Raw genomic sequence first — 22,542 nt, 5'->3', positions numbered from 1 at the left:
TGTACAAGGAAGGTTCTGTGACCCCCCTAATTCTGGAGGAAGGAGCCAGCCCCTTCAGAGGGAGAAGGGCTGGTGACCCCTGTCATATCCGGAAGCTTTGGAATTGGGGGTCCCCTGCTCCCTCCTCCTTTGCTGCCGCTGACAGATGGACTAAAGGAAGAGTCCCTAAAACCAAACAGATTGCCCCTCAAATCGACAGAATGAAAAGATCTTCAAATCTTTTTTTGATGGGAGAATTTCCCTCACTTACCCCGTTTCCATCCCCTGCTGATCCTGGGTTGTGGGGGGCCCAGCTGGGGGAGGGGTACACTTCGGGGTCATGGGATCACTCCGGGGGGGGGGAAGCAGAGATTTGCTAGGACAGTTGAGGTGGTGGTGCTGGTGGTGAGGGGCACAGATGGGGGAGAAGGAGCCAGTAGATAAGAAGAGGAAACTCAGCATCCGTCTGGAGAGGAAGGAGGAAGGGGCCAGAACCAAGGACAGGGGCTGGGGGCCATGAGTGTCCAGTGGGCTGATGAAGGGGACGGTAGGGGCTTCGTGTGGGCAGCTGAGTGGAGGTGGGGGAGGGAACACTCGTGTGGGGCACTAGGCCCAGTTGCCATGGAGACACCCCCCATAGACAACCTTTTTCAGTAGCCCCTCCTAAGAGCAGACCCAGGCGGGGCCAGCTGATGGGGGTGGAAAAGGCCAAGGTCACCCTGATGCTAGGACCCAGGGTTTCTTCTGTTTTCTCCTGTTGGCTCCCAGGCTCTTAACTGTAACTGGGGGTTTGGGGAAGAAGTCTAGGAAACAGTGAGTGGTGGAAGGGGGTTAGGGTCGCTTGCCTGGAAGGGAGGGCTGGGGATGTGGTGGTGGGCATGCTGTGCCTGGGGGGGAATGAACAGACATGGGGGTTGTAGAGTGGACAGTTATGTGTAACTAAAAGAGAGTTGTAGCCTCGTGGATGAAATTTTTCTAAGGGGTACTGACTATGTGGGGGGGGGGGTCCATGTAAATTTGGAAGAAAGTAAAGCTATCTATACAACATGTCCCTGCACAGGTGAAAGGGTGTGTGTGTGGGGGGGGGGGTGTCCCAAGAAGGGAAGTTGGTGAGGACTCATCTAGGGAATTTTCCTGAGTAGATGAGATGTTGGTGGAGGAAGGGGATTCTTGATGATGTGAGAGAAGTCAGGGAAGGGGGAAGAGGTTCCTGTAAGTTGAGGAGAGTAGGAGGTCCAAGTGAATTGGGGAGATGTAGAGTTGGGGGGGGTTCATCGGTGTGATAAAGATAACCGGCAGCAAGGGGTATAGTCAGGGGGTTTTCAGGCAGTGGGAGATTGTGGAAGGGGCAGAGGAGTGGGGTGGGGGGAGAAGCTGGGCAGAGGGGGCGGGGAGCTCCCTGGACAGCAGTGGGAGCTCAGGCCAAACATTGAGCCATTCCTGAACGGAGAGGGACTGGGGGTCTGGGGGGAGGATTCCTGTGAGTACTCCTCCGTGGAGCCCATGGAGGAAATTTTTCTTAATGGAGGAGGAGAAAGTGATGGCACTGATGAGTTTGCCTAAGTTGTAGAGACAGTAGGGGCCAGACTCAAAGACTTCTTTAAGCAAAAGGAGTGTGTGTGTGTGTGTGTGTGTGTGTGTGTGTGTGTGTTGGGGGGGGGGGGTTGTTCCTGGAGATCAAGACACGTAGGGGATGGGAGATGGTCCAAGGGAGACCGTGGGGGCTGTGGAGTGGATGTGATGCAGCTGGGGGCATTCTTCTAAACCAGACGGGTCCGGTGCGAGTTGTTGACTGCCCACGAGAATCCCCCCCGGGGAACTTTTAAAAACCTAGATGCTCAGGGCCACACCCCAGACCAATGAAATGGGGATTGCTCAGGTGGGGTTCAGGTGGGGCACCGGTATCCTGGTGTCTAAGATCCTTTGGTGATTTCCAGGTGCGACTGAGGGATTGGGGTTGAGAAGCTTGGTCCAGAGACGCAGGGGTCTGAGTGGGGAAGCGGGTTCCCATGCAGGAGAGACTGCGGGGGGCGAGGGTGACAGTGGTGGTCATCCTGTGGTTCTCAGTTGTGCAAACAGCGAGGATTAGTTGGGAAGAGGTTGGGTTTTTGCTTTTTGTTTTTTTTTTTTTTTTAGCTGAGAGATGGAGAGGTTTATTTTTCTTGAGTAGAGGACGTAGTAGGTGAGGAGGTGAAACTTTCAGGGGACTTGGGGAGCCGGGCAGCACTGCATGAGACAAGGATGGTGATGTGGGTCTTGTAGGACATGAGGGAGAGAGGGGAGAGGGGTTCCTCTGGAGGGGGGAGCCCAGGGGCTAAAGTGCGGGGTGGCTTGGCCTCTGGGGAAGGTGAGGACGGGGGAGGGGTGGGGGGTGGGGGTTGGAGCGGGAGAGCCCGGGAGGATGTACAGTGGCAGGAACTGTGGTGGGGGTGGGGGCGACTTCTCCCAGTGGGATTAAGTGGGAAGACTGCCCCGGGAGGAGGGAGACTTTTTTCAGAGAAAAGGGAGGCAGTGGGAACCACGGTGGAAGGAGTTTCTCCGGCCCCCGGGAAATAGTGGGGGGTGCTCTGTGGGGTGGGGGCGGCGGTGGGGGAGGTACCGTGCCTCTCCACTAATCCCGTATCTGCTCCCCGCCCCCCCCCCCCAGCCGGCGACCATGGCCGCCCTCTGACCCCCTCCCCGGCGTGCGCCTCCTCCTCGCCGCCCCCCCCACCCCAGCCCAGCCCGGCCGGCCCCGGGCCCCCACTTCTGCCTGCGCTGTGCCCCCCACCCAGCCGCCGGCACGGCCCCGCCCCCGCTGCCCCGGTGGTGGCCCACGGCCCCCCGGCTGCCCGTGGTCAAACTGGAGTCGCTGAAGCGCTGGAACGAGGAGAGGGGCCTTTGGTGCGAGAAGGGGGTGCAGGTGGTGCTGACCACGGTGGGCGCCTTCGCGGCCTTCGGCCTCATGACCATCGCCATCAGCACCGACTACTGGCTGTACACGCGCGCCTTCATCTGCAACACCACCAACCTCACGGCCGGCGACGACGCGCCGGCCCACCGCGGGGGCAGCGGCTCCTCGGAGAAGAAGGACCCCGGCGGCCTCACCCACTCGGGGCTCTGGAGGATATGCTGCCTGGAAGGTAGGGTATGTGGGGGGGGGGGGGGCCGCCTCGCGCCCCTCCTCCCCTCCTCCGGACCTCTCCCCTGCGCGGTGGGCGCCCGCGCGCCCGCCCTCCCTGCTGGGATCCCGGCCTGCCTACCCCCCCCCCCCCCACGCTCCTGCCCCTTCCCGTCCCTCCCTCTGCCTCCTTCCTCCGCTGCGCCCTCTGCAAGCCCTCTGCAATTCCTCCTCGCTTGCCCCCCACCCGGTGTGTGGAGCCTCCGTCCCTCTCCTGGGCAGTCTCACCTCCTCCCCCCACCCCCCACCATCCTCCCCGTGCCCCTGCGCCTCTCCCCACACCCCCACCCCCTTGCCCCTTCTTCCTCCGCTGTCCCCCAGACGTCACGGTGGGTCGTGCCCCATCAGGTCAGAGCTCCTGACCCTCGGCTCCCCCCACCTCCTGTAGACTCCGTCCCTGCCTGCCTCTCCCCTTTAGGGTTTCCGCCGACCTCCCATCCTGGCCCGCGGCCTGCTCTGTTCTCCACACTGCTCTGCTTCATCCCCACTCCGCCACGCCCGCTTCCTTTTCCTCCTCCTCCCAGGCCCCATTTCTGGACCCTAAGGCCACTGCGTCCTCCAGTCTCCATCTCTGCTGTGTCTCTGGGTCCTGCTCTGCTGGCTCCCGGCCCTCTGCCTCCCCTCCGCTGGCTCACCTGCCCTCTCCCTCCCACTCAGCTTTGCAGAGCACAGAGGCGCTGGGGGTGGGGGGTGGGTAGGCAGGAGACCTGGGGTCCCGGCCCACCATGCCCCACCAGCCCGCTATGCCCCACCGTGCGTCCGTCCCCTGTGATCGCTGTCTGTTCACCCCCCCTGAGCCTCACAGCTCTCCTTCTGCGTGAGCGAGGAGTGCAGCGCAATGGTCCATCGTTTAATTCTGCGAGGCAGGTGCACCCTCCCGTTGGGGGATGAGGAGACTGAGGCTCAGAGAGGTTAAGCCACTTGCCCAAGGTCACCCAGCTGTGATGGGGGGGCAGAACCAAGAGAACTCAGGTCTAAGGGAAGTGATGTGCAGATAAGCTTTGTCTGGTGTGCCAAGCATTTAAAACTGAAACCCAAATCTGAATCAGTTGCCAACGTTTAAAAATAGGGAGACTTCACATTGGAAATCTGATTTCCAGCTTTGTTTGAACCAGTGGACGTTGTGCAGGGGCCACGGTGGGCCAGCCCAAGCGGCATGCGCTCCTTCAGACCAGGCGTGCGGTCCGTGTCCTTTCACTGGTCTGACCAAGCACCAGGCACCAGCCACATGTGGAAGTTGGCATCCTGAAACCCTAGGACAGTGTGCGGCGTATAGTAAAACTACCATTCATTCATTCATTCGTTCATCCGTCCAATGACCAATGTTTATTGACTTTATACTATGTGCCAGGCACTGTTCTTGATTCTGGGGCTACAGCGGTGAAAAACAAAAGATCCCTGGAGTTGTATGTGTTATTCCAGAATGACAGGCAAATAATCAGAAAGACAAGTAAGCAAACGTTGTAGGGTATTAGATGGCACTCAGAGCTAAGGGGGACAGAGGAGGGGATGGAACGTGTTAGGACACTTACGTGAAGTTGCAGGTGAGGAGACTAGGTCGGGCTTCGCTGAGCAGGTGACCCCAGAGTGAAGGTCTAAAGGAAGTGAGAGATAGAGCCGCGTGACTCTCCGGAGGAAAGATACAGCCAGTGCAAAGGCCCTGAGGTGGGAGCCTGTGTGTGTGGTCACTGGCAGAGTGCGTGAAGGGGACGTGATGGGGCAATTGAAGAGACAGCAGACCCTGCCTCCTGAGTTCTAGGTCCTGGGACCAGGGTTCCTGAGCAGAGGAGAAACAAGAACTGACTTACACTGAGAGACAAAAGGCGAACAGGCAGGCAAGAGGGGGAACGGGAGGTGGTTTTTCTGGAGGGGGAGCCGTGGAGTTGAAGAAGTGATTTGAATTCAGAGCGTGTCCCAAAGCTAAAGCGGTGGCAGGGTGGCTGTGGGATGTGAGAGAGAGAGAGAGGAGTCTCTAAAACAGCATCTCCCAACCTCAGCACTGTTGACACTTTGGTGTGGATCGCTCCGTGTTGTGGGGGCTGTCCTGCTTAGCGGCATCCTGGCCTCCACGTTCTCCACGCCAGGAGCAGTCCCCAAGTCGTGACAACCCAAATTGTCAACTGTCTCTGGTCTAGGAATAAATTCACCCCTAGTTGAGAGTCACTGCTCCCAAGGCTGTGGGAGACTGAGAACGGGGCGGGATGTGGGGGGGGGGGGATACCCAAAGGGTGGAACAGCGGGGGTTTTGTTTCGTTTATTTTATCGTCTCTGATCTAGTTTATTGTGAGGAGCAATATCATGAGCTGTTTTGGCCACGCTAAATTTAGGATGCCTACTAGAACCATCACCTGGGACAGGGGCAAGCATAGAAAAGTGCCATAGAGTCAGTATTTTAGGGTCTGTGGACCCTCCGGTCCCTGTCACAGCCACTCGCGAGTGAAGGAGCGAGACCACGTTCCAGTTAAACTCGTGCACGGACACCGGCTTCTGAATTTTCATATCTTTCTCACGTGCCACGAAATAGCCTCCTTTGATGTATGTATTTTTTTTTCAATCACTCAGAAAGCATAAAACCCATTCTTTCACTGGCTTTGGCAGGCTGGGTTTGACCCTTAGGTTGTGGTTTGCTGACCCCTGGTCGAGGCCGTTAGTGATATGACTGAGGAGGCCAGAGTTCAGGGGACAGTCTGGGCGGGAGATATAAATGGGAGGGGGTCATTGCATCTGGATGGATGAGGTCACCTAGAGAATGAGGAGGGAAACAAACCAATTAGCTGAGGGCTGCAGCCTGAGCTAGTCCACTGTTAACAGAGATGAGAACACCTGCGAAGGAGCCCAGGAAGCAGGGGCCGTGGAGGTTTGGGGAAAATGAGGTAAGCGGGTGTCCTGGAAACCAAAGCAAGTGTCCAAGTGTCTTAAGGAGGGTGTAGACGGAGGCTGGCTTTATTATTACTGTAACTGTCATTTATTGGTCGCTGAAATCCCACGATAAGCCTGTTTCATACGGACTCCTGTTATCTCCACCTTCTAGAAATGGCAGCTAAGGCTCAGAGAAAGCCGAGTGGCTTTCCCAAGGTCACACACCAGTATGTACTAGAGTCTGGATTTGAATCCAGGTCTGGTTTATCTCCTAGGAGAACAGAACAATGCATCCATCAGCCTCCAGCCCATCGGGGACCTGGGAATGTAGAAAGCGAACCCTCTGAGCCATTGCCTCCTGAAGGCACCGTCTTCCCCGGCGACTTGGGGTCTCATTCCCATGTCCCTGTGACTCTCCCCGACAGATGCGGTAGATGTAGTGACCGAGGTGGCAGACTTTAGGACCAGGCTGATTGGGTTTACCTCCTGTCTGCCATGCACAGCAAGGTGACCTAGGGCCATATATTTAACCTCTCTGTTCCTCCTTTCCATCATCTGTGAAATGGGGATTGGAATAGTCTCCCTCCCCCAACCCATAGGGATTTCAGAGGGATTCAGTGAGCGACCATTGTAAAGCACTTAAAAGGCCAGCAGGCACAGAGTAAGGGCTAGATTATGTCATTTCATTTTGTTGTGGTTCTTCTTCTAATTATTATTCAGAATTCAGGTGACTGCCCCGAGGCCCCCCTTCCCCTTCCTTGATAACCCAGAAGCCCCAGGCTCTGATCCAGCACTACCCAACAGAAATGCATATATGACTTAAATTTTTCCAGGAGCTACATTCAAACAAGGAAAAGGGAGAAGGTTCAATGAATATAATTTAAAAAATAGAAATTATAAATTTATAATAAATCGATATAAAGGTTAATAATATGTTTTATTTAAGCGAGCATAGCCAAAATATTATCATTTTAATATGTAAGCAATATAAAGTATTATTGATGGAATATTATGCTTTTTTTTAATACTAAGTCTGAAATTTGGTGCGTATTTTATGTTCACACCTCACCTCAGTTGCCACGTTTCTGGTGCCCAAAAGCCGCCTGTCAGGACTCAATGGACCCACGGCTCCATTTATTGGAGCAGGTTATCTGAAGCCCCTGTGTTCAGGACTTTTCACGCCTTATCTCACCGAATTCTGCTAATTGTGCCAAGGGGGGAAGGTAGTATTCCCATTCAAGTTTGTCAGAGGAGGACGCTGATGGCCAGAAAGGGAAGTGAGTCAGCCACATGGCTACCCAACACGTGAGGGTCAGAGCGGGCTGGAGCCCACATCCCCACACGTCCTCACGGCAGCACCCAGCCCTTTTACACCCACCCCCCCCCCAGGTCTGTGCTAGGCAGACTCCGGGGGGACCCAGGGACACATCGCTGCCATCCCTGCACATGAAACCTCCTGGCTCAGCCCCGTCAGGTCAGATGATACACAGATGCATGCTGCACAGCCCCCTGTATTCTGCACTCAACTCTGTATTTCACTGAACACTTTTCCAGCCCTATGAGGTCATATCATTGTCCTCATTTTCCATAGGAGGAGGCTGAGACTCAGGGGCATTCAAGTGCCCAAAAGCCACACAGCTGGGAAGTGGCCGCCCAGGGAATGGGAGTCCAGAGTCCGTGCTCCTGGCCACCACAGCCACCGTGCTCCCCTGCCTTAAATACGTCTGCCCCTGAAGTTCAGCTGCACTTAATCTCCTCCCCATGATTTACCATCTACATGGGACCGAGCAACTTCTTCCACTCTGTGCCTCAGTTTTCTCATCTGTAAAGTGGGGATATCGTTACTGTCCAGTAGCCCTGGGACTAGTCATAATTATCGCGTGCGTCAATACCTGTCAGATGCTTGGACAGGTGCCTGGTGTGTGGTTAGCCCTCAGTAACGACTAGTTATCATTACTGCTGTCATCACTAATCTGTTGAGAGGGTCTATGATTAATTAATTAATTATGATTCATGTTTGGAGAAAAGTGATGTGATCCCATTCAAGAAACGGAGAGAACTTGAACCCACAGTCTTACCTACCACACCATAATGCATGGGCTGATGGATAAGACTTGTGCTTGAGAGGTGTATAATCAAGCAATCATTCATTCCTTCTTTATTTAAAAAAAATGTTTTTAACATTTATTTATTTTTGAGACAGAGAGAGACAGAGCATGAATGGGGGAGGGTCAGAGAGAGGGAGACCCAGAATCCGAAACAGGCTCCAGGCTCTGAGCCGTCAGCCCAGAGCCCGACGCGGGGCTCGAACTCACGGAGCGCGAGATCATGACCTGAGGTGAAGTCAGCCGCTTAACCGACTGAGCCACCCAGGCGCCCCGTCATTCCTTTTTTAAAAAAATTGTGGTAAAATATAAGATAACAAAACATAACAATATATATAATCAATTATTGATGTAATATCAATATTGATAAGACTTCTCAATATTGATAAGACTTGCGCTTGAGAGGTATATAATCAATCAATCATTCATTCCTTTTAAAAAAAAACTGTGGGGGCGCCTGGGTGGCGCAGTCGGTTAAGCGTCCGACTTCGGCCAGGTCACGATCTCGCGGTCCGTGAGTTCGAGCCCCGCGTCGGGCTCTGGGCTGATGGCTCAGAGCCTGGAGCCTGTTTCCGATTCTGTGTCTTCCTCTCTCTCTGCCCCTCCCCCGTTCATGCTCTGTCTCTCTCTGTCCCCCCAAAAATAAATAAACGTTGAAAAAAAAATTAAAAAAAAAAACTGTGGTAAAATATAACATAACAAAACATAACATTAAACAGTATCATCATAACTGTTTTCAGGCGTAGAGTACAGTTAGTGTTAAGTACGCTCACATGGCTGTGCACCCATTCTCCAGAACTCTTTCCATCTTGCAAAATGAAACCGTTCCCATTAAAGAACTCCCCATCCCCCCTCCCCCAGCCCCCGGAACCCACCATCCTACCTTCTGTCTCTATGAATTTGACTCCTCTAGGGACCTCGTATAAATAGAATCGTACAAATATTTGTATTTTTATGACTGGTTTGTCTCAGCGTAATGACCTCAAGGTCCATCCATGTGGCAACACATGTCAGAATTCCCTTACTTTTTAAGGCTGAATAATATTCCGTTATACGTAGAGATCACATTCTGTTTATCCATTCATTTGTCAGTGGACACTTGGGTTGTTTCTGGCTGTTGTGAATAATGCTGCTGTGAATATGGGTGTGAACGTATTTCTTAGAGACCCTGCCTTCTAATTCTCTTGAGTCTACACCCAGAAGTGGAATTGCTGGGTCATATAGTGATAGCGTTTTTCACCTTTTGAGGAATCTCCACACTCTTTTCTGTAGCAACTGCAACATCTTACACCCCCACCAACAGCGCACAAGGATTCCAATTTCTCATCCTCACCAACGCTTATTTTCTGTTTTACTTTTTTTTTGTTTTAAATAGTAACCATCCTAAGGAGTATGATGTGGTATCTCATTGTGGTTTTGATTTGCATTCCCCTAATGATGAGTGATGTGGAGCCTCTTTTCAAGTGCTTGGGCCCATTCAATCATTCTTTCATAAAAACATTTATTAAGCACCTACTAAGTGCTAGGCATTGTTGTAGATGCTCGGGATACAGTAGTGAACAGCCCATAGCCTATATTCCAGTAGGGCAAACTGCTGTGTGTTTTAATTCTGCTTCCACCCCTCCCCCCATCAGCTGTGAATTGATGAGTCCTTTCTGTGTCTCTGCTTCCTCATCTGGACAATGGGTATATCGACTGATATCAACTGAGCACTTAATTACGTTCTATGCAAAGTGCTAAATCTCTTTACCTGGATTCAATCCTCACAACAACCCCATGACATAGGTCCTATCATCCCCTCTTTATAGGTGAAAGGATTGAAGCCAATTGGCCTCAGTAATACCAACAAGGTCACAGAATAAGGACACGACGGCGTCGGGTTTCATTATCAAGCAGCGTGGCTCCAATTCCCAACGTTTGGCCACTGCCCAGCACCAATAACATTATCTATTTCATAGGACTCTTGGGAGCTCCGGATGAGTTAATCCACCTAGGAAGCATTTAGCAAGTGTTAGCGATTAGTGGAATTACTCACTGCCTTATATTCCTTCTTCCCAATCCTTTCCTTTATCTCCATTCCCTGCCATCTTCTGCCTCCAGCCTCCCCTTCTGCTATCCTTACATTCATTCATAATTTCATTCATTCATTGAACACCCATTTCTTGAGGCCTCCTTTGTGCCAGGCAATGCTAGGGACACACGAGGAATCAGACCCCATGCTTTCCCCCTGCAGAAACTCCCAGTTTGCTGAGGAAGGAGCTCATAAATGAACCCTATGCATGCCAAAAAAAAAAAAAAAGAGGGAGGGGGAGGGGTACCGCAGGGCGCTGTTCCGGAGGAACTCCGCTCTCCTGGAGGGGGAGACTGACCCAACTTTGGTAGGAGGCGGGCGCGCGCACAGGGAGAGCTTCCTCAAACAGGTACCCTGTGAGCCTCCCACTTGCAGGGTAAGTTTTTCATCAGTGAAGAATGTGAACGGAATCCACAGCATGGGCAAAGGCCTGGAGGTTGGAAGGAGCCTGGAGAATCGAGGAAACTAAGTGTATTTATATTTATACTTACATATCAATCTCCAGCTGTGTGCTAGAGGTAGTAGAATAGGAACCGTCCCCAAAGTGAGAGAGAAGACGGGTCCCCAAAGGGTGTGAGGATGAGGAGTCTGGGATGGAAGAAGGGGCTAAGACTGCATGCCGTCTAGAGGCATACCTCCTCGAATGCCTCTACTTGCTCCAGCCACTCCAACTTCCCGAGGATTCCAGGTAAGAGGCTCGGAATCCCTTTCCCTAGAGGCAGAACAGAAGAGACTACAACTCCCATGATCCACTGGGGCTGAGCGTTCACAATTGGATTTAAGACTCCATGGAGCCTCATGGGAAATGTAGTCCTCGCCTTCTGTGCCCTCCTTGGTTTTCTCACGCATTTTCAGACCCGTCGAGTTCAGAGTTGCAGAGCGCCTTGACGTTGCCTAAACCAGCACCTTCTTTCTTAGGGGTAGGCAGAAGGCCAGAGAGGTTGAGTGTCCTAGCTCGGGTTACAGGGCAAGGGTCCTTGTGGCCTTTTAGCGAGTGTTGCGTGGGTTTTTCTTTCTTTTTCTTTTTTGGTGGGAAAACCGAGGCCAGATAGGTTGAAAGTTTGTCCCAGACACTGACAGGCCCAGGAGCCAGGATGTCCTGTCTCTCAATAGGCCCAGAAGGAAGAAGGGATTTGGGGAAGAGGGGGTCGTCTCTCACAGGGGAGTTCCCCCAACTCTTAAGTACACCCCCCACCATCACCCCCATCCCCCTCCAGGGTTGAAAAGAGGTGTCTGCGTGAAGATCAACCATTTCCCGGAGGACACGGACTACGACCATGACAGCGCGGAGTATCTGCTCCGTACGTGGGGGTCTGGGTCAGAGTGGGGGCGCTGCTGGGACGGGGAGGGGCGCCTAGAGAGCGGAGAGGGGGCTGGGGAGCGGCACTTAGATCGACACGCGGAGATGAACTTGTCAGCCAATCCAAATCCAGATGCTGAGATCCTCTGGCTCCCTATTGGCTCAGTGATCCCTCTCCCGCCCCCTCCTCTCACCTCGAGGCGGGCTGATGGGGGATCCTGGGAGGGGATTGGCCGCCTTGCTGCTCGGCGCCCTTGGCAACACTGCTCTGTGACTGGCTGTCGGTGTCTGGGCTGGGATTGGCCAGTGCGCCCTGGGCCGTGAGGCAATCTGCGGCGCGGACTGGCCACTCTCTCGAGCAGGCTGGGGAAGCCGGTGATGCGATTGGTAGCTACGCCGAGAACGCGGCAAATCCTGAATTATGATTGGCTGCGGCCTCAGCCAGCTCAGAAATCGCAAAATCCGTTTGCTGGGGTTTGGAGGGTGGGTGGGAAAGACTGCAGAGAGAAAGACAGACAAGACAGACAGACACACACAAGCGAAGACCGGAGCAATAGATGGAGCCAAGCAGAAGCATGGGGGTGACACAGAAGGGGAGGAAAGGAGGGGAACCCAAAGAGGGACATGAAGCCAGGCAGAAAGGGGTGGTGGATAAGATATTAAGAGATTTGATGGATCTGGAGAAAGGAAAGAAATACGCAGAGAAGGAGGGCAAAGAGAGAAAGAGAGAGGGGTCACAGAGAAGTTCAGAGAGAGGGAGAGTGATTTTGAGAAAGGAAAAAGAAAAATAAATACGCCAGGAGAGAGAAAAATAGCCCGAGGGAGAAAGAAAAGGACGAAGAAAAAGGCGGGAGAGGAGATGAGACCGAGAAATAGAGAAATTTTAAAGGGGAGAGAGAATGAAACAAAAAACGAAATAATCAGAACACAGGCAGAGAGAGAGAATGGGAGGATTCCGGCGAGAGAAGCGGAGACGAAAACTGGTGAGGGGAGCAAAGGGCCGCATCTGACTCCCTGGCTCCCCACCCTCTCTCTCCCCTCCTTTCCCTCGCAGGAGTCGTCCGGGCCTCCAGCATCTTTCCCATCCTCAGCGCCATCCTGCTGCTGCTCGGGGGCGTGTGCGTGGCGGCCTCCCGGGTATACAAATCCAAGAGGAACATCATCCTGGGCGCAGGGATCCTGTTCGTGGCAGCAGGTGAGAGGCAGAGGGAGGGGGCGGCCGGCTGGGGCGTCCCACCTGCGCGCGCGCGTGCACACGTGTGCGCGTGTGTGCGCGCGCGCGCGCGCGTGTGTGTGTGTGTGTGTGTGTGTGTGTGTGTGTGTGTGCCGGCGCGTTTGCAAAGCCACCCTGCCCCAGGCGCCTGTGGGGGCCTAGAGCCTTCCTAGGCTCTTCCTAAGCTCCATCGCCACCGCTGGGCAAGGTAGGTGTCGCCTTAGCGCTGTCTTCGGGATGGGGGGGAGGGGAACAACCCAGCACTGACAGGTGTCTAGCGCGTAATCGGGATTGCCGGGAGTTTAGGTTCCAAAACCCGCGCGGTTATGGAGACGGAAGGGGCGGGGCTTGGTGAAGGGGGTGGGGCCTTGAGACGGTCGGGATCTTGGGGATTGATGGGTGGGGCTGGCATCCGAGGACTGGGAGGGACCGGGAGAAAGTAATTTGGCTGCAGATAGAGGGGGAGGAACCTGCTTTAGGGGGCGGGGCCTCGTGGACCTTGGTGGATCCAAGAAGAGGCTGGTGCTGGAAAACCATCCGGACCAACTTGGAGTGAGGCTCCCCACGCTCCTCTCCCTCCTCCCTCCCCCGCTTTTCTACATGAAATGAGTAGTGCTCGGAAATTCCAGGGGGCAGAATTCGGAGAAGGGGAAGGATTTAGCATAAAGAGCAGGGTGTGTTTTGGCGGTGGGTCAAGATCTCCTTTTGAGCCAGAAGACTAGAAAGGCGGGGGCCAGGCGTAAGAGGGGACCCGCAGGGGGCGGGGTTTGACAAGTTGGAGGCGGGCTTAGGGTAGACGGGTGGGTGGGGGTGTGTGAACGTGCTCTAGTAAAGACGAATTTTAGACCAGCAGGGGGAGGGCCTAGACTAGATAACCAGTCTGGGTTAATACCATGAAGAGTTTACATCAGCAAGGTACCGGGCCTAGAGAATCAGACAGAAGTACCTCATTAACAGAGTTTAAAGGAGCATAGGGCCCAAGAGAAAACCCAGCTTTATAACGTTAAGGGTAGAGTTAGACCAGCCAGGGTAGGGCCTGTAAACACAGGCTGGGATCACCTCATCACAGGCAGGGTTTAGACCAGACTGAGCAGGGCCTGGGCTAGCTGGGAGTTCGGCCCTCTAGGGGTGGGCCCTAGATCAACTCGGGAGGAATTTAGACCATCTGTGACGGGCCAGCCAGGGCCTGAACCGCCTAGGGCCGTGGGGCTGGGGCGTGGTCCAGACTAGGCTGTTTTGGGGCAGGGCCTGGGTTAGCTGGGGTTAGGGTTAGGGTTTAGAGGACCTGGGACGGGGCAGGGACTATTCGGGGTGGGGCCTACACCTCCAGGGGTTGGGGCTTAGACCAACAGGGGCGGGGCCTACACCGCCTGGGCGGGGTCTGCACCTCTTGGTTGGAGTGTAGGACACCTGGGATAGGGCGAGGACTCTCTAGGGCGGGGCCTATGCCACCTGGGGGTGGAGCTTAGACCAGCGCAGGGCGGAGCCTGGGCCAGGTTGGGAGGAGTTCAGGGCACCTGGGACGGGACAGGAACCGTCCAGTGCGGGATAGGGAGCATTTGGGGAGGGGGCCTACACCACCGGGGCGTGGGTCTTAGACCAATGCGGGGTGGAACATAGGCTAGCCGGGGAGGAATTTAGAAACCTGGGACAGGACATGGACCGTCTGGGTCAGGACAGGGAGCATTTGGGGCAGGGCTTATGCCGCCTGGGGGTGGAGCTTAGGCCAGAAGGGGCGAGGCCTGAGCCAGCTGGGTTGGAGTTCCGGGAACCTGGGGCGGGGCTGGGACTGGTGGGTAAGGATAGGGAGCACTTGGGGCGGGGCCTGGGCCAGGTGGGGAGGAGTTTACAGCACTTGGGACTGGAAGGGGCCGTCTGGGGCGTGACAGGGGGCACTTGGGGCGGGGCCTATACCGCCAGGGGGTGGAGCTTAGGCCAGACGATTTCCGGGGCCTGGGCAGCTCAGGAGGAGTTCAGGGCACCTGGGACGGGACAGGGAGGACTTAGAGCGGAGCCTACACCGTCCGGGGGTGGAGCTTAGACCAGCCGGGGCGGGGCCCGGGGCAGCCCTGGATGAGTTCAGGGCACCTGGGGCCGGGCTGGGACGGGCGGGGCGGGGCGGGGGCGGGGCCGGGGGTGGCCTCCAGGCTCCCGTCTGACCGTCCCCGCCCAGGCCTGAGCAACATCATCGGCGTGATCGTGTACATCTCGGCCAACGCGGGCGAGCCGGGTCCGAAGCGGGACGAAGAGAAGAAGAACCACTACTCGTACGGCTGGTCCTTCTACTTCGGCGGGCTGTCGTTCATCCTGGCCGAGGTGATCGGCGTGCTGGCCGTCAACATCTACATCGAGCGCAGCCGCGAGGCGCACTGCCAGTCTCGCTCGGACCTGCTCAAGGCCGGCGGGGGCGCGGGCGGCAGTGGCGGGAGCGGCCCCTCGGCCATCCTCCGTCTGCCCAGTTACCGCTTCCGCTACCGCCGCCGCTCCCGCTCTAGCTCCCGCTCCAGCGAGCCGTCGCCGTCGCGGGACGCGTCTCCCGGCGGCGCCGGGGGCCCGGGCTTCGCCTCCACGGACATCTCCATGTACACTCTCAGCCGCGACCCGTCCAAGGGCAGCGTGGCCGCGGGGCTGGCGGGGGCCGGCGGCGGCGGCGGCGGCGGCGGAGCCGGCGGGGCGTACGGCGGCGCGGCGGCGGGCGCGGGCGGCGGCGGCGGGGCGGGCGCCGAGCGGGACCGCGGGGGGGCGCCCGGCTTCCTCACGCTGCACAATGCCTTCCCCAAGGAGGCGGGCGGCGGGGTCACGGTCACGGTCACCGGGCCGCCCGCCGCGCCCGCGCCCGCCCCGCCTGCGCCCGCGGCGCCAGCCCCCGGGACCCTGGCCAAGGAGGCCGCCGCCTCCAACACCAACACGCTCAACAGGAAAACCACGCCGGTGTAGGGGCGCGCCAGGGGGCGCCGAGGGGGCGTGTCCGGGGCGCGTGCGCGGGCGCGCGTGCAACGAGGCTGCCGGGGTGGGGCGGGGGCGCCCCCCCTCCCCGCGAGCGCGCTGGAGAACTGCGTGGCCCTCCCCGCGCCCCGCCTTCCGACCGGGGACCCTGAGGGAGGGAGCCGTCGGGAGGGGGCGTCGTGTTTTATTTATTTACTTTTTTTTGTGGTTTGGCGGGGCGGGGGGAGGGCTGTGGAGTTTTTTTGCAGTTTTGAGATGTTTTCTTTTTAATGTTTTGCTGTGTGCATGTGGGGGCGGGGCGGTGGGGGAGGGAGGGACTCCCAGCCCAGCCCGGCCCAACTCCTGGAGAGGGGCCCATAACACACGAATATATAGTTATACCTACAAACTATATATATGCCCTTTGTAAAGAGACAGAAAGGTAAAGACAAGGCAGGCAGAAAGGCAAAGTAACGAGGAGTGGATGTGGGCATTCATTCATTTTTTCATTCATTATTCCACAAGGGTTTATTAAGTGCCTGTTGTGTACCAGGAAGGCGCTGGAGAGGGAACATAAACAGGCGAACAGAGTGACTGGTTCATTCATTATCCGAAATTTATTTGTGCACCTAAGCACTAGGCGTTGTGCCAGATGCTGAGGCTACAGAAAGGAGGAAGACAGACAGGGTCTCCCCAGCGTCCTCACAGAATTTGCATCTTGTGCAGGAGACAGACGTTAATCAAAGAACTGTGTACAAGCAGCAAGGTACAGTTAGGACACAGGAGAAGTCTGAAATGCTACAAAATGTTCTGTCAGGGATGGGTAACCCAGTTTAAAAGGAAGAAATATTTTAGCTGACATTGAAAGGATGACAGGAAGCCAGCCAGGTGAGGCTGGAAGTGTGGCAGCCAGAGAACAGCATATGCCAAGGCCCTGGGGCAGGAAGAGCTTAAGGGAGGGCTACGGCATAGTGAGCTGGATGCAGATGGGCCAAGATGATGCCGGAGATGTAAACAGAGCCAGACTGCCCAGGGCCTCAGAAGTTACATCAGGAGTTTGGATTTTATTCCGAGGGCAGCAGGGGGCCCTGGAATGGCTTTCAAAGGGAGCATAACATGAATGGAGTACAAAAGGGAGGCAGGAACTCAAAGAGGAGAGTGAGAGGCAGAGACAGGCTGAAATTCAGCATCAAACACAGGCACTGGCCCTTGAAACTCACACTCCTGGGAGGACGCAGATAATCACACAAAATACTGAAGCACAGGCATGGTGTCTGGTGCGATTTAGACATTTGTGTTTCATTCATTCATTAATTCAGCCATTCACTCATTGACATTTCTGTGCCTCTGCGAACACACCAGGCAGTATGTTGGAATCAGGATTGCCCCAGATGAAACAGACCCTCTCCTTGCTCTCAAGGAGGAGTCGTCAAAAACTGCAATCCAGGCAGGGTGATGGGTGCTGTGACAGGGACCACAATGGGGAGAACAGAGTGACCAAGTCCCAGGAGTGGGCTGTACTCAGGGAGACTTCCTAGAGAACATAAGTCCCAGCCTAGGTTTAAAAAGGATGAGTAGGAATCTGCCAAGGGATGAAGGGGGTGACTCATGCAAAGGCCAGGGGGGCGCGACATAGCATGCTGTACTGGGGACAGAGCTCAGAGATCTGGGATGCTGGAGGACAGGGGTGGTGGTGGTGGTTAGGTCAGAGAAGCAGCTAGAAACCAGAGTCAGAAGTGCTGGAGTTCCAGGCTGCGGGGTTTGGGCTTTATTCTGAGGGTAGTGGGGAGACGGGGGACAGCTTTGAGCAGCAGAAGGGCAGGACTGGACGTGGGTGTGAGAAGGAGCCACTCGGGAAAGGGGTGAACAGGAGGCTGGGGCTGTGGGATGTGGCTGGTGAGCTGAGCAAGGGCTGTGGGGGTGCAGGGGGATGCATTTGAAGGCTATGGACGATGCAGGAAGCACGTGGTGCTTAGTGGATGTCCCTTCCTTTGCTCAGTGAATATCTCCCAAGGTCTCCTGTGTGGCAGGCCCTGTGCAGGGCAATGCTGGAGGTTGGAGATGCTTCAGACCCTGCCCTGCCCTCTAAGCCCCCCCCCCCCAGTCTTGTGGGAAGCCAGATGCGGACACAAATGGGGAGGGGGTGGTAATTGGTGGTGCCCAGGGGCAGCCTCTGTCCTGATGACGATGACGAAGTGAGGCAGTAGAAAGGGGCAGAGCAAAGGAGGGACAGAATCAGGCTGGGTGTTGGGAGTTCCCCTCAGGCGCCTTGTGGGTAGTGGGTAGACTAGAAAGAGGGGGAGCCTGGAGGGCAGAGGGCCAGGGAGGAACTCCCTGGGGACAGTTCCAGGGAGAGAGGGTGGAGAGTGTGGGGAAAGGAATACAAGTTAGCAAGAGTCAGAGGAGAACTGAGTGTAGGGAAGATGCATGGAGAGAAGGGCAGGGAGAGGTGGAGTCAAAAGAGAGTTTGGTGGGAGGAAGAAGGCCTGGTTAGGGTGCAGTGGAGTCTAGGTCTAAAGGCCATACCTAGAGCGAGAAAGAGGTGGAAGATGGGCAGAAGGGGGGGGGAGGAGAGAGAAGTGGGGGAGGGGGCGGGGGAAGGAGGGGGAGGGAGGAAGGATGAGGGAAAGTTGACACTGAGGGTGACCTGGAGAGATGTCTCAGACACACAAAACCACACAGAGATGGGGAGGTGGATCTACAGAGAAGGATCCAGAGACATGCCCAGAAGGAAGCGTGGAGACTTGGAAGCTTGCACAGCAGACAGGATGGGAATGACCCATGTCTTTGGTTCTGTCTTCAGGATTCAAGAAGTATTTATTGAGCACCAACCTGTTCTAGACCCAGGCTAGGCCTAAGGAATGTGCTGGTGGGCACTCGAGGTCCTGCTCTCCTGGGAGCCCTACGTTTGGACAGATACGGGACGGGACAAGCATTTGGCCCACCAAAGGTAGCACAGAAGCTGGGGTGGGGGGGTACAGGTTTGGGAGAATCCCCCCCCCCACCCCGGCAGGCAGATTAACAGGGGTGAGCAAATCCGGGTGAGGTCAGAGCGCAGGCTGGGCGCCCAGCATGTAGGGTCTAGTAGTCCAGCGAAGAAATCTGCATTTAAAAAATTTTTTTTTTCAACGTTTCTTTATTTTTGGGATAGAGAGAGACAGAGCATGAACGGGGGAGGGGCAGAGAGAGAGGGAGACACAGAATCGGAAACAGGCTCCAGGCTCTGAGCCATCAGCCCAGAGCCCGACGCGGGGCTCAAACTCACGGACCGCGAGATTGTGACCTGGCTGAAGTCGGACGCTTAACCGACTGCGCCACCCAGGCGCCCCGAAATCTGCATTTATTCTACACTTCACGGGAGGCCTTCAGAAGGTTTTGAGCACATGCGTGACATCATACTTTTATTTTTAACAACAACAACAACAACAGAACAGAACGGCATGGTTGTGCTGAGAATAGATTTAGGAATGAAACGTGGAAACAAGGGGTTAGGGACCGTTGTCCTTGTCCAGCTGAGGCTGACGATGGCCTGGACCGAAGTGGCGTCAGTGAGGACAGAGAGAAACGGAGGAATGGGGCCCGGATTTTGCAGGTAGAGCCCACAGTGGTGGGGAGGGATGCGAACGTAGCAGGATGAAGAAGGAATGAGAAGTCAGACTGACAGAAAGAGGGACTCTTTTTTTTTAAGTTTATTTATTTTGAGACATAGAGCAAGCGGGGGAGGGGCAGAGAGAGAGAGAGAAAGAGAATCCCAAGCAGCTCCGCACTGTCAGCGCAGAGCTCAATGAGGGGCTCAAACTCACGAGCCGTGACATCATGACCTGAGCTGAACCCAAGAGTGGACACTTAACCGACTGAGTCACCCAGGCGCCCCAGAAAGAGGAACTCTTAATCGGGCTTGCGCAAATTACATGATGCTGTGGTTTGTTGCCTAGAAGGGCCCTCCCCCCGCCCCCGGGGGCAAGGAATCAGAATTCGGGTGGTAGGGACCAAGCGTCCTTCTTTGGACCTGTCAAGTTGGAGATGCCTGCCAGAAACCCAAGTCTGGGTATCCGGTAACCAGTTGGATATGCAAGCCTGGGGGAGAGGCCATGGCTAGAAATATAAGTTTTGGAAACGTCAGCATATAGGAGATATTGAAAGCCATGGGGCTGGATGAGGTGACCCAGGGGGAGAAGGTGGACAGAGAAGTGACCCTGGCTAGTGCCTCAGGGACATCTGCAACAGGGAAGAAGAGGATGTAGCAAAGGGAGCCACAAGGGGTGACGATGAGGTAGGCGGAGGCCAGGAGGAAGTGGCCAGACGTGCTGAGAACTGAGCCAAGAAGGGGACTGCTAGGTCTGACCTGTCTCAGAGCACTGGTAGGGACCGGAGCTCTGCTTGGTGGCAGTGTGTGTGGGGCGGGGGGAAGCCCATCTTCTTGGCATGAAAATAATAAGAGCTTTTGTACCAAAGAAAGTTCACACCCTTTCTGGGAAAAGAGGGCAAGGGGATGGAAAACAGAAAAATCCACTCTGAAATAAGAACTGTTAGGGCACGCAAGATGCAGGATGGTGGGAGGTGGGCCAGGAGGGGAAGATGGATTCAGGCAGGACAGACAGACATGCCTCGCCGGCTGTGTCTGCTCAGAATGCTCTGGTTCCCCTCTCGACCCTGTCAAGGCCCAGGGAAAACCCAGTGAGGGGAAGGAAGGAGCAGGTGGAACTCAGTTAAGGACTTCTGGGCCTTCCAGGTGCCGGGCAGCGTAATCTCCGAGTTTCAGGTCAGGAGACAGGTGGCCAGGCCAATGAGAAGGCAGAGGGAGTTGTTCCCTGATGGGGCACAGCTTGGGAGGACATGCCTGTGTGTCACCATCTCACTTCCTCCCTCCATCCTTCCATGCATCCACCCTTCTATCCATCCATTCATTGCTCCCTCCATCCATCCACCCTTCCATCCATCCATCCTCTCCCTCCATCCATCCTTCCATCCCTCCCTCCCTCCCTCCCTCCCTCCATCCATCCCTGCATCCATCCATTCCTCCCTGCATCTGTCCATCCACTCATCCAATCACCTAATGCACATCTGAGGCCTCTGTGCACCCAGCCCTGGGCTGGGCGGTGTTGAGGACACGGAGCTGAGTTCCTCCTGTACCCCGCCCCTGCCCCAGCCTGGTGGGAGAGCCAGACACAGACACACACAATCACACCAGAGTGACTCATGCTCCAATACAAGCAGCACAGGGCGCTGTGAGCGTCCAGAGCAGGGTGGACAGATAGGGCCAGGGTGCACCAGAGCAACCAGCCACGGACCAAGGAGTTGGTGAAAGGTGGGTCCCACCTGGCCTGTGCGCAGAAGGGCTGAGGGAGGGGGTGATGGGGTGAAGATCAGGCCCTGCTGCCATTCCACATGGCTGTCCCCGTCCTGGCCCCTGGGGGACCTGAAACTGCATGGAAGGTCCCCCGGGGGTGCCCTGTCTAATAAACTCAATGATGAGGACTGTGGCTCTGGTTCCAGTGCCCCTGACACCCAGCCCTTTTCACTTCTGGGGAGTTGAAGACAACCAGCACCAGAATCGGCTCTATTCATCAAAATCCAGGGAGCTGGGCCCCAGGGGTTCAGGCTCCTCCCTCAGACCCAGGAGTCCAGGCCCCCAGCCCCTCCTCCCTCAGACCCAGGAGTCCAGCCCCCAGCCCCTCCTCCCTCAGACCCAGGAGTCCAGACCCCCAGCCCCTCCTCCCTCAGACCCAAGAGTGCTTCCCCCAGCCCCTCCTCCCTCAGACCCAGGAGTCCAGCCCCCAGCCCCTCCTCCCTCAGACCCAGGGGTCCAGACCCCAGCCCCCTCCTCCCTCAGACCCAGGGGTCCAGACCCCCAGCCCCCTCTTCCCTCAGACCCAGCGGTCCAGACCCCCAGCCCCTCCTCCCTCAGACCCAGGAGTCCAGGCCCCCAGCCCCTCCTCCCTCAGACCCAGGAGTCCAGCCCCCAGCCCCTCCTCCCTCAGACCCAGGAGTCCAGCCCCCAGCCCCTCCTCCCTCAGACCCAGGGGTCCAGACCCCAGCCCCTCCTCCCTCAGACCCAGGAGTCCAGACCCCCAGCCCCTCCTCCCTCAGACCCAAGAGTGCTTCCCCCAGCCCCTCCTCCCTCAGACCCAGGAGTCCAGCCCCCAGCCCCTCCTCCCTCAGACCCAGGGGTCCAGACCCCAGCCCCCTCCTCCCTCAGACCCAGGGGTCCAGACCCCAGCCCCTCCTCCCTCAGACCCAGGAGTCCAGCCCCCAGCCCCCTCCTCCCTCAGACCCAGGGGTCCAGACCCCAGCCCCCTCCTCCCTCAGACCCAGGGGTCCAGACCCCAGCCCCCTCTTCCCTCAGACCCAGCGGTCCAGACCCCCAGCCCCTCCTCCCTCAGACCCAGGGGTCCAGACCCCAGCCCCCTCCTCCCTCAGACCCAGGGGTCCAGACCCCAGCCCCCTCTTCCCTCAGACCCAGCGGTCCAGACCCCCAGCCCCTCCTCCCTCAGACCCAGGAGTCCTGACTTCCAGCCCCTCTTCCCTCAGATCCTGGAGTCCTGGCCCCCCGCCCCCACCTCCCTCAGACCCAGGATCCCAGGCCCCCAGCCCCTCCTCCCTCGGACCCAGGAGTCCAGGCCCCCACCCCCTCCTCCCTCAGACCCAGGAGTCCTGGCCTCCAGCCCCTCCTCCCTCAGGCCCAGGAGTCCAGCCCCCCGGCCCCTCCTCCCTCAGACCCAGCAATTAAGATTCCCAGCCAGGCCCGCTCCCTCTCCGGCCACCCTGGAGATGGGACCCGCGGCTCAGACGCTTGCCCCTTAAGGGGGTAAAAGTCCCCCCAGGCTCCAGCCGGGTCAGGACCCCGCCCCTAGGCCCTCCTTCCGGGACAGCCTCCCGCCTCCCCCCGCGTCCCCTTAAAATACCCGGGGTCCCTATGGCAACAGGCGC

The 22,542-nt window shown here is 56.6% G+C and overlaps 1 protein-coding gene across 1 annotated transcript; it reads left to right on the top strand.

Annotated features, from left to right (window-relative positions):
- The first annotated feature begins 2,708 nt into the window (after positions 1-2,708).
- CACNG8 (calcium voltage-gated channel auxiliary subunit gamma 8) lies at positions 2,709-18,712 on the top strand. Its single transcript, XM_045441615.1, has 4 exons — positions 2,709-3,101; positions 11,392-11,475; positions 12,529-12,669; positions 14,861-18,712. The coding sequence occupies exons 1-4, from the start codon at positions 2,924-2,926 to the stop codon at positions 15,622-15,624; spliced, it is 1,167 nt and encodes a 388-aa protein (XP_045297571.1). The 5' UTR covers positions 2,709-2,923; the 3' UTR covers positions 15,625-18,712.
- The last annotated feature ends 3,830 nt before the right edge of the window (positions 18,713-22,542 follow it).

The sequence above is a fragment of the Leopardus geoffroyi genome, chromosome E2 (genome assembly GCF_018350155.1).
Source record: "Leopardus geoffroyi isolate Oge1 chromosome E2, O.geoffroyi_Oge1_pat1.0, whole genome shotgun sequence".
In the NCBI taxonomy this organism is placed as follows: Eukaryota; Metazoa; Chordata; class Mammalia; order Carnivora; family Felidae; genus Leopardus; species Leopardus geoffroyi.
Note: the sequence above shows the minus strand (reverse complement) of the source record. Positions and strands in the feature narration are given on the sequence as shown.